Raw genomic sequence first — 12,466 nt, 5'->3', positions numbered from 1 at the left:
GAATATGTCAAATGTTTTAACGAAATTTGATTTCAGGGGCTAAATTGTTTTATTAGCATACTTCATGAACCTTTGAATTCATTTGATATGACATGGAGCGATTTTTAATTTAAGCCAATTATATTGACCGACTTTTCAATTTTCTCCTATTTTTTTTTTCAAGAGAGAGAAACTCGAGCAATACTAAATTTCTTCCATCTCTCTTTGAGACCCTCCCTCCTCCCTTGAGTGCTACCTAGGGAGGAGGTATGGCCTCCATCTTCCTCCTCTCTCCCACTTCCTCTCTATGAAAAATTACCAAAATACCCTTACTTAAAACCAACTAGCTCTTCTCCCGTTAAAACTCAACTAGAGAGGATTCAAGTCCCCTCTCTATCGCTTCCCCCTTTAATCTTTTCCCTGATTTCTTTAACTTTTTTATTCTCTTTCACGCCAAAAACGTTGCATTTAGGTCATTCTCAAGTTGACTATGATCCTTATTGGGCTTGACCTAATTACACAAGGACACTTCTCCCTTAGCCGTGTATGTAGAAGGTGGTAGGCAAGGTTTTTCAAGTCTTACTTTGACACGAAAACCTACTACTGCTTCTACTTGGAGACACAAGCCTATATAAAGGGAGTTTGTGTATGCATTAGAGCCTACACTCTTGGTATCATAATCAAAATTGATGAGAAGGTTTAGAGGTCTCAAAACCCTAGACCACACGTGAATTAAGCTTGGAGCAAGATGAATCAAATCAGCCCATCAACCTTGGTAGTCGACTTTGCTAGTGGACGAGGTAGTGTTATTGCCATGCAATTTTTCTTGTTTTGCACGATCCTATGCTATGCTATGCTTTCATGATACTTGTTCTTGGGATTTTTCTGCAGTATCTTTGAGATATATTCGCTACATGAAGAGGTAGTCATCAGATATTTCATATTTGAATTGGACTTGTGAAATGTTTATCAGGTCGGTTTTGGAAGAAACCTGAAATCAACGGGTGGTGCTGGTTGACGAGTGCTCTCACCCTAAGAAACTTACTTCATTGCGGACCTTGGCTTCTTCAACTTCCAAAAGATCTTGTATATTTCCTGTGTACTTGATTGCACTTTGTACTTTTTAATGATATTTCTCTTACTTATCAAAAAAACCAAAAAAAAACTCCCAAAAGAGTACTAAGCTAATTTCCAATGGTGACAGCAATTTGATGGCGACATTAGCTCAAGTGGTAAACCATGTATTTGAACCCAGTAAAGCACTTGTAGAGAAATCAGCTTCCTCTAGCTTTAGACCTGAAGAGAGGGTGGCCTCTAATATTCCATGGAGAGAAGGCTAATACTTGGTCGAGAGACAGGAAGGTGTTTACTTCCACATCTTCAGTAATGAGAGACAAGGAATCTCCATGCATGCTGAAGTGTGGTGGGTTTTGGGATAGGTTTGAGTGATATTATATGTAACAATCTAGAACTGGTCTAGATTGGCACACTACTGCAAGACTGTCGGAATAATGATTATATAAGGATCTAGAACATGGTTATAGAAGAGATTATACAATTTATATATTAGCCTCAAGGCTTGTCGGATTAAACAGAAACTAACAAGTGCCCTCATGTTTTTTCCTGTATTACGGTTTTTGGAAGAAAAAAATGTCCATCTTCAGGGATCTGCAGTCTTTTTGGGGGGAAACAATGATTTCATTAAGGTAATACCTGTAATTCTATTCAATTATGTACATATGGTCAACCACATGGCTCACAACGGGCCACCTCATCTCCTAAGCTTTTCACAGGTATAATATAATTGGTTTAAACAATGCAGAAATGGGGAATGAAGTTTTTGGGTGAATTGGTCAATTCCACCTCTTAGAATTCTTCAGACCTTTTGATTTTTGTTTTGCCTGCTGAAATGCCTGCCTTTTCTGCTTCTTCATAGCTTCCTTCTCAGCCTGTTAAGGGAAAAAAGATATATGAGTTTTGGCTCAGGTGGCTACAGCACAAGCCATATCATTTCCTTCAGTTTCAGAATGCCAGTAACAACAAGAACAATGGATACCTTTGACATCTTGGATTTGGCCTTAACTTTAGGAGCCTTCTCCTCAAGCTCCGCTTCACGTTCTAGCTCTCTCATCCTGGCGTCAAGATTTTTCTCTAGATAATACTGTGAAGTACACACCCCAAGATCAGTAAATTTAACAATTGGACTACACCGACGACAACGTCCAGATGCCTGCTTCCGCTATGCAGGGACGTAAGTAGTTATATAATAAGTTTTAACAATGTCAATGTAGTCTGAAAGATTATACTTGAGAAATCATGCTTGGGCCCAAAGGCTCGGCTTCATTTTCTCAACACATCTCATCAATCTCCGATTTCATTGTTTTCTTTTAAGGGGAAGAAGAGGCACTTACATTGTAATCTCCTGCATAATCCTGTAAATTGCAGTCTTTAACTTCCACTACTCTATTGACTATTTGCTTTATAAAGTATCTGTCATGAGAAACTGTGATGACGGTGCCCTTGTACTCCGTTATTGCCTCCTGATAGAACATTAATATATAGAATGATTAAAGTGCTGATCAGGTTTTGTGCACAATTCATAATGGTTTACAGTGTTAACACGGAGAATCACAACCGAGATACAAACCAACCTCAAGCATCTCTTTTGAAGGTATATCCAAGTGATTAGTTGGTTCGTCCAAAACTAGCAGGGTTGACGGTTTCACCATGAACTTGCAAAAAGCAAGACGTGCCTAATAAAACAGGAAGGAAAAAATAAAAAACAAAAACAAAAATCAAAGTCTGTCTCATTAAAAGGAAAAAATATAAAAAGCATTACCATAACTATGCGATGTACAAAGCAATTGCATGTAAATTTTTGAAGCTTAATGTTCAAAGCTATTAGCAAGAGCATCAATTGTAGCTATCCTCCCTCAAATATTGTTGTGCCATTTCCAGTGTCCCCACTAAGTTACAAATTAACACCCTGAGTTGATATTAACTTGCAATGTTTACCCCAGCGTCCAAATCCATGTCAATTTTGGCAAGTAGGATTGCGGAATGTACTAATCTATCAAAATTACGATATTTGTACACATTAATTTAAAATGTCTACCCCACCTCACTCTACTACTCAGTTTATTTGCATTAGGATTTAAACTCTGGGATTGATATAGCAAATGAATCTCGTATTAGGATGTTGATTGCAAAAAAAAAATGTCATTTGAGGGGTATTTGCAAACAATCGCATCGTTTAGGTTGGATAGCTGAAATTAACCCTATAAAGAAATAGGCCTATTAAACTTATAAAGAGATGCTAGTTAAGTCCCAAAATGTATTCAAGAGAAAAACAGTATACACATAAACTTTGCCAGGGAAGAATTAGATATGCAGGTAACAGGATACATTGTAATGGGGTCCACTTTACGCACTACATCTGTCTTCCACATGGTAAAGTAACAGTTACGGATTTACGATAATATATATGACTTGATTATCCATAAAATTTAGGATAACATATTAATAAAGGGGAAAAAAATTATGAATACTGGAATTAAGAATGACCTTGACAAATTGTTTCAATGATAGTTTAGTTGCACATTTCATTTCAACAAATAATTTGTTCTTTTCCTTTTCTATATTTTTTTCAATCATCTCAACAATTTTCTATCAGGCAATGACAAGACTTCAACCAAAAATCCTCAACCTATCAACATCAAAAAAACCTGTGCGGGTGGCAATTTCTGTTTTCCATTAGACCATAATTCTACTCTAACAATATGAACTATGCATGAGTTACCATAAAATCACAAAATTACATAACTTTTTATGCAGCACATTATTGTGAAATAAATGTCCAGCAATAGTAGAGACAATACAAGTTTTAGTTACCTTCTCCCCACCACTCAAAAGAGAAACCTTTCTATCAAGCATATTAGCTTTGAAATTGCAACGCCCAAGGAGCCCTTTTATATCGTCAATTCTCCAGTTCTCTGCTGCTTCTTCTACTGTCTCAAGCACCGTTTTATTCAGATCAAGTGCCTCGGCCTAAGAAGTAGATCAATCTCAGTTAGCAGAATCAATATTTTTGTGCATCTACGCAATTGCAAATTAGATAAGAACATAAATGATATGAATGTGTGTGTTTGTGGTACATATTTTTTTTATTTTTTGCCAAAATGTCGGTACTTAGAAAGTAACCATTTAGAAGTAGAAGCACCAAGATAATTAGAACGATCAGAATATAGTATCTCTTGGCTGGTCTAAACTGTTAGAACTTATAAATAGGTCACCTGATTTTGCTCAAAATAGTTAGGTAGGACATTATGCTCCCCAAGCAGGAGTTCACCTCCTCTTGGCTTCTCTAAACCCATTATCAATTTCAGCAGTGTACTCTTTCCACATCCATTTGGGCCAATAATGGCAATTTTTTCTCCCCTTTCAATTGCAAGATTTGCCCTGTTGAAGAGCACCTGGTACACAACAGATATCAACTTCATAAATATAACATCCAGATAATAATGAGTAGAAAATTGAATGTTTCTAGAGCCATCTTCCTTGTTTGGCGAAGTATGTCAATTCACCTTGTCCCCAAAGCCATATTCCAAATTCTTAATTGTTACAACAGATCTTCCGCTACTTCCATGCTCAGGGAACCTGATCTTCATTTGTTTCCTTTCAAATGGCTTCTCTACTAGATCCTCTTCTTGAAGTCTCTCCAGCTTCTGTTGTTATACAAGAGCAATAAGAGACCGTTAGATAAGGAATTATAGTAGCCAGAAAATCATTTAAAGTGAAGCCATGTAATTTGAGCTAGAGAATTTATTTCAGTAATTAGCACAAGTTCCGAATGGTCTTGAGCTGATTTAAAGCAAAAGCAGGTCCACTGCATAACTCTCACATTGCAGAATGAAAAGGAAGAAAGAGAGGGAAAAAAAAAAAGCATCAACTTACTATTTTGGAACACATATTGGTAGTTTGCTTAAAAAGAAGCAATTTAAAGGATTCAAAGTTTGAATCAGGAAAGATCATTAAGCTGTTGTATTACAATTGCAATTTAGGAGACAGATTCAATAGAATGTCTCCGAAAAAACATAGTGCTCCACAAATCCATCATGATTTTTATACACATAATCACCATTTTCCGTGACTGAAAGTTATTCATCACTGTATCAGTCCTGTCAAAACTGGGAGAGATACTAAACACCAATGTGGGTACCATGTACTTATCGTCTAGACCAAAATAAAAGAATGTGCTTTGTCATCTGTATATATACATCCCAACAAATAGTAATACTAACCAAATATCAAATAGATTCGTAACTGCTTACCAAGACAGAATAATTCATGTTGTTTTCAGATAGAATGGCATGTATTAGTACTGCTATGATTGACTAGCTCAGAAGATATCAGTGTACCTTTCCAGCAGTAGAAGCACGGCCGGAGTTTGCTCCAGCGCCTAACCTGTTTATTAAGTCTTTTGTCTGCTCAATTTCCTTCTGCTGCTTCTCCCATGCAGCATACTGTGCTTCAACCCATGCTGCCTTTGAAATGACATACTGAGAATAATTTCCTTCAAATGTCCTCGCAACACCCATATCGGTCTCCACAATTTTTGTGCAGAGCTGATCGAGAAATGCTCTGTCATGAGATATGATAACCATTGGCACATCTTGCTTGCTAAGATAGCCTTCAAGCCACTCGATTGTGTCAAGGTCAAGGTGATTTGTGGGCTCATCCAAGAGCAATAAATCTGGTTCCTGCATGTGAAGAGATAAGACTACAGTCACACAGTAACACCAATACACTCTTCTACATGTCACATGATGTAAACAATTGCCCAATATCCAATCTAATGCAAGATGTATAAGCCATGCATATTACTAAGAGCAATCATGTATACAAAAATAATTAATAATAATAACATAAAATAAAGTGCCCCTTCATTAGGCTAGGAAACAATTGGAAATTTTCCGGTTATGTGAATTGGGAATAATGAGATTAAGAAGAGCTGTCCAACCCACTAATGATATTACTCATTTCACTATATATGTGCATTTGACCTCGAATCAACGAGTAAAACCGACGAAACATATGTTTTTGAGGTGGTAGCAGATCAGTAACGATGGACTACGATTGCTCATATATCGACTTGTTTCTGAATTACTAACCAACAATTCTTCCTCACAGCATTTTCTTGGCAATTAAACTACAGTTGCATAAAAAAGCGAGAAGAAAAGCACACAGCTGGAACATATCCATACGTTAGGCACAATTCAAAACTAAAACTCAACCTCGTACACAAACATACCTGAAGCAAAATCTTCCCAAGCGACATCCTCATCTGCCAGCCGCTACTAAAGGAAGCCACCAACCTATCCGAATCCTCAGGCGCGAAACCGAGCTCAGGCATCAACTTACTAACCTTAGCATCCACCCCATCCAAGTTCACCGCCTGTGCCCTTCTCTGGAGCAAATCAAACTCGTCCAAGAGCCTCCCCATCAGGTCCAAGTCATTCTCCGAACCCTCCAACGCCTTCTGCACCTTCTCCAACTTCCCAGAAATCTCCATCTCCTCCTTGAACGCGCTCAGAAACTCCTCCCTCACCGTCCTGCTCATCGACACCTCGAACTCCTGGCTCAAAAACGCGATTTTCATGTTGGGTTTCGCTTTAATCACAGACCCAGAATCGGGTTCCTCCAGCCCCGCAACAATTCTCATCTGAGTCGTTTTCCCTGCGCCATTTACGCCTACTAGTCCAACCTTTTCGCCTTTCTTCACTTCCCAAGTCACGTCCTTCAATACCGTGACGCCCTTATAGCTCTTAGTCACGTTTTCGAGCTTAACACCGGACGAAATACCCGAAGCGCCGGTGTTTGCTTTCTTATTGGGTCTCTTTTGTTCGACGGAAGTGCTCGAGAACAAGGACTCGATGTCGGTTTCGGCGACCGGTGTTTCCACAGCGAAGGTTGATAGCCGGGAGGCGATTCTAAGGCTTGGGGCTTTGCTGGGGTTGAAGAAATTGGCGATTTTGATTGAGTTTGAGCTGTGGAGACGTGGTCGGAAAATGGGTTTGTGGTGATTGAGAAGAGGTGAGCCGGTGAGGAAGGTGGAATTGAGGTGGAGACGATGGAGGTTGGTGGTTAAGTCCATGTTTGGGGGGTGAGAAAGAGTAAGAATCTGGGTGGGAAAGTGAGGAGCTTGAAATGGGAAACTTTGAGGTTTGTGGGAATGGGAGGAGAGTCAGTACAAGGTGTGTGAGGTTCTCTCCTCAATCCCCGATGGTGTCACACAGAAACTCTCAGCCCATGGAATTATGCTTCAATGGGTGACGTTGCTGCAATATGGCATTTTCAAGGAATGTGAATTGAAGAGTCCGATATAATTTGTTGTGTTTTTTATTTCTCTTATTTCTTTTCCCTTTTTATCTTTGTTATCTAAATTTGAAAAAATTTCGATTAATAGAGTAAAGCTATTTTATTATCTTATAGACCATTATGAGATTGATATACAATTTGGATAATTTGATATTAAAAATTATTTCTTTTTCTTATTTTTAATTTTTGTAAGCATTAATTTAATGATTTTAAATTGTATAACAATCTACTAAATTCTATCGTTCTTTCTTAATATTAAGTTTGTACATAAATTTAGAGCATTCATCCATAATATACTATTTAATACTTTTACTAAAGAAATAAACAGTCACAAGCATGATGAGTGCAGTGTAAAAGAAGATCAACAAATCACTAAGGAAAGATTAGGATTTTACAAGTGTGTGGTTATTAACTCCTAACTGTATAATTCTTTTAGTAAGCGATTGACAAAAATTACTTATCACCTAGGGCGGTGCGATTAACGATTCTAAGGTAGGCAAAGACAGTTAATAACCGTTAACCGCCTACCCTTTATATATATATATTCACCGAAACAATGTTGGTTTGTTGTTTAATACCAAAACAATGTCGTTTTGAATTAAGTATACGTAAAGTTTACATTGGTTTTATTTATTGTGTTGCTTTCTCGTGTAACACTTTGACAAAAAGATAAAAGTCATATTAAATCAATATATTTTCAAAAGATTAAAGCTTAAAAAAAAAATAAAGTAAAGAAAAAAAAAAAAGCCCAAAATACTAAAAATCGGCCTTAATTATTTTTAAAATAGGCCTTAATAAAGACCCAAAAAAAGTTCAAAAGGCTCATTATCTAATATGTAGATAGCGAATAATAATCGTAATAATCACGTAGACACGATTAATTAAAACATGATGTAAATATAAATATCTAAAAATAATATTTACATTTTACAAATATTATAAATAACTGAAATCACGTTACACCTCTAAAATGGATTTCCTCATATTACTGGCCACAAGCAAAAAGTGAAATGTAATTGTCAAATGTCATCTCTAGAGTCCTAGAACACGTGGTTTGTGTACAACCTTGCATTGGATTACACGTGGCATTAGAATGATAGGAGGGTATGACTTGCTTGTGCTTGTACGGTGGATTCCACACCACAAAACTAGTATTGCCTATGGGATGGGAGGGAGTTATCTCCACATAATTATAATTATAATTATAATCCATTTTTTCTGGTTATAAAATGTTGAGGAGAAATAATTGACTTTAAATTTTGGAGGCTTCCGATTGGTGAAAACAACAGCAATAGCCAATACGTACCCTTCTTTTCCTCCTCCTCTATTTTTTTTTCACTTTTTTCTTTTGTATTATGAATATCAGTTCCAAATATGAGATTTAGTTAATCTTATAAATTCATATAATTTTTTTCTCAATATAATTTGTTTTTGGACCTAAATTCCTTAACTTCTACAAAAAAAAAATGTATAATTTGAATATGTGAAAGTATTTTGCAAGCAAAACTTTCATGCAAAATGGTAAGCCAAAATTTAATTACGATACATTAAATGAGTGTTATTAGGGACGGAGTCAGCATTTGAGATTTGGAGAGACAAAATTGAAATAAATAAATAAATAAATAAGACAACAAAACTAAAAAAAAAAAAAAAAAAAAATTAGAGGTAAAATATTTTATTATTATTATTTTTTTAGAAAATCTTGGGGCTTGCTTGCCCCAAACTGGCTCTGCCCTGAGTGTTATGATATTAATTGGAGAGTATATACAGGTACTGTGACAAAAACAAGCATATTGGGTGTATGATAACTTTTCAATAATTTTCATATGATCATATTGGGAACCAAACCTATAGATTGATATATTTCATCCAAATCCTGCCTAGCATTAATGGATGGCTATCCTCAAACTTCCCAGCAATGGAGAAAACCATTAGAATTTTTTTAGGGGTAAATGATAATGAGGTTGCTTTGTTTTTTTATAATTTATTTGATAATTATTTACATAAAGGTAAACACATGTTTCATGTTTAGAAATGTGTTTTGTTTGTGAAAAGGAAAAAAGATAAAAGAGTGTGTAAAATAAAAATTTTAACAAAAGATTACTATAAGCTATGGGTGTACAAAAATAACCGTCCGCATGTACACCCCTATCATTTATGAGTTGAGACGGAACAAATCCATGTTATAAAATGGACGGAGAAGATTGTTGGCAAAAAAATTTAGACACACGACGTCGTTTTTTAAAAAGGAAGTAAGGGATTCATTTGACGTGTAGACGAGGCAATTATGAGCAAACTGACTCGCCCAAATAGTTCAGTCATGCCTGATTGGGCAAGCGAGAGAATAGTGCCTTGCATCTTGTATTTGGCCTTACTAGGGTTTTTTTTTTTTTTTTTTTTTTTTAACCACTTTTTAGGTGGTAGGAAGTCTATAGGTTTGCCTTTAAAATTTGTTTAAGTACGTTTTTGCCCCCACAAGGTTTAAAGACTTTATTTTTTATCCTCTATAATTTATTTCGTATTATAGATGGTACTTCGTTTATGGGTAAAGATGGAGATGGTACCTCTCTCCAACTTTCGTCCAAAAATTGATGGAAGTCAACATCAATACTTCTAAAAAGCTGGCACATGTTCTATGCCTAATTAAAAATTAAAAATAATAAAAACTTTTAATTTTTTTTTTTTAAAAAAAAATAAGGGGTGGCTCGAGCAACCCTCATGACCGGTCTAAGGGTGGCCGAACCACCTCTATAGCCAACCACCTCCAAATAACAAAATGGGGGTGGCCGAAACAACCCTAAGAGCCTTGGGAATGGCTCGGCCACCCCCATTTGGACTGGGGGTGGGTTCGGCCACCCCAGACCGACCTATTTAAGGGTGGCCAAGGGCCAAACCGTAAACATTTTTTTTTTTTTTTGGCTTGTGTGGTGGCCGAACCACCCCCATTCAGCACACACAACCTATTTTCAAATCTTAAAATTCCGTCATCTAACACATTAAACTCTGATCTTTTCTTCTTCTGCACGTTGCCAAAATTTTCATTAGCTATGAGTTACTGGCCTAAGAAGTTTTAATACTTTCAATCAAAATAGGTTGCACACTAAGATTGGTTAATCATGCTTAAGAATTACCTGAAATGTAACACTTTGGTCCCATATTAGGAAGAGATGAATAGTTCACATAGAGTAAGTGATTTATAAAGATATTAATGGGTGATAAGTCTCACATTGCCTAGTTACTAGGTGAAATTGTACTTTATAAGGGATTTTAGGAAAGCTCCAAATTGATTAGTTCTTTTAGAGTGATAACGCAGATGTTGATAGCGTTTTTTTCTGGGTTGTTACAAATGATATTAGAGTCATTGTCCAGCCTGAGATGAGGGAAGCGTGCACAAGCCCAAGAGGGTCGTCCTAACTTTGACTAGTCCTTTTGGAGTAATAGCGCAGATGTGGTTAGCGCTTTTCTCTAAGTCATTACATGAAATAACCTTAACTTTCACTCATTATAGATCGAGCATAGTCTGTCTTTCAAAAGTTAACATAACAACAGGGAATTTAGAGAATTTCCTACTAAATGCATCTGTCACAATATTAGTCTTTCCAGAGTGGTAATTAATTAAACAATCGTAATCCTTAATCCACTCAAGCCATCTATACTGCCTCATGTTTAATTCTTTCATAGTAAATAAAATACTTCATACTCTTAAAATCCCTATAAATTTCACCTTTTTTTTTGGCCATATAAGTAGTGTCTCGAAATTTAATGCAAAAACTACTATTACTAACTCCAAGTCTTTGTTAGATAATTCTGCTCATAAAGTTTCAACTAAGAAGAGTTATACACTACCACTTTCCTATGTACTAAATTCAATAAAAATAATCTTATAATATCCTCCGACCTCCGTAATATTTGTAGAATTCATCAAATAATAAATCTCATTTCTTCAGATAACTCCATCATATATTATAGAACAACGACAATCTCAAGTTAAGGGCCCAAAAAGAATCTAAGCTATACCCATTCGAACAACCTCTATATGACAAAATCCATCAATGAAATAAACCAGCTTTACCAAAATACTATACTCCCTATAGTACTGTCTCAAACTAGACTTTTAACAAAGTATGTTCTATCTCTTTATGTATACACCAACTAGCCTTAACAACAAGTATACAATTCAATAGTTAACTAGAAACAACCAACTCTTATCTTAAAAAAAAAAAAAAAAACAACAACCAACTCTTTTGTATTTACGAATATGCTCGAGGGGTCTTTAAGAAAGATTTAAACTTTTCACACAACCAAAAATTAAAGTCCAAATCCCCCAAAAATCAATATTAACCAAATTTTTTAACAAAACACAATTCTCAAATATAATAGCCACCAACACCAAACCAAGACAACAACCAGAAAATTCTTATACTTACAAGTTCTTATTCAGCAAACCAATTATCAACAATCACACCCCAATCGGCTAACTTCTAGTACGACAATTTTTTTTTTCTTCTAAAAAACACACATATCCAGCCAAATCAAAGACTAGTCACCTACCCACAATTCTTTCCAACAAAACTAAAATATAGTATACTTAAAACTAGGGGTGTGTAGGACCTGTAAAAGCTGACCTGCCCCTATAAACCCGCACCTACCCGACCCACAAATCAACATGCCCCGCGTCTTTTATTCGGATGCCGTTGAGTTTTCTGCAAACTGGACGGTGCGGTGCAGTTTGCAGGTCGGGATTTGGAAAAATCCCGGGGACCTGCCCTCCTCACACCGTGTAAATTAATTTTTTTTTTTCAAAAAAAAAAAAAAACTTTAACTTGTTAACCCTAGAGCACCCCCCCCCCCCTCCCCCCCATATATTTTCTTTTCTTTTCTTCCATATTCTTCCTAGCGTCATAGCCCTTCTTCTTCTCTTCTTCTTCACAGAATCACAGCCTCCCCTTCCCTTGCGCCGATCTTCACAAAATGATCATTGAGCCTGTAATTGACGACCCCAGAGATCAATTTCCCATTGGAATGCGTGTGCTTGCAGTTGACGATGACCCCACTTGCCTCTTTTTCCTGGAGACCCTGCTGCGTCGATGCCAATATCATGATTTGCTTC

The 12,466-nt window shown here is 36.4% G+C and overlaps 1 protein-coding gene across 1 annotated transcript; it reads right to left on the bottom strand.

The window, feature by feature from the left end:
- Window positions 1-1,655: 1,655 nt before the first annotated feature.
- On the bottom strand, window positions 1,656-7,358 carry LOC133856531 (ABC transporter F family member 5). The gene is made up of 9 exons (XM_062291582.1): window positions 6,290-7,358; window positions 5,397-5,738; window positions 4,563-4,703; window positions 4,272-4,451; window positions 3,871-4,026; window positions 2,631-2,732; window positions 2,391-2,519; window positions 2,036-2,140; window positions 1,656-1,928 (listed from the first exon to the last, which is right to left on the bottom strand). The coding sequence occupies exons 1-9, from the start codon at window positions 7,130-7,132 to the stop codon at window positions 1,833-1,835; spliced, it is 2,094 nt and encodes a 697-aa protein (XP_062147566.1). The 5' UTR covers window positions 7,133-7,358; the 3' UTR covers window positions 1,656-1,832.
- Window positions 7,359-12,466: the final 5,108 nt, after the last annotated feature.

This window comes from Alnus glutinosa, chromosome 14, assembly GCF_958979055.1.
Source record: "Alnus glutinosa chromosome 14, dhAlnGlut1.1, whole genome shotgun sequence".
Lineage (NCBI taxonomy): Eukaryota > Viridiplantae > Streptophyta > Magnoliopsida > Fagales > Betulaceae > Alnus > Alnus glutinosa.
This window is presented reverse-complemented; position numbering and strand designations above follow the sequence as displayed.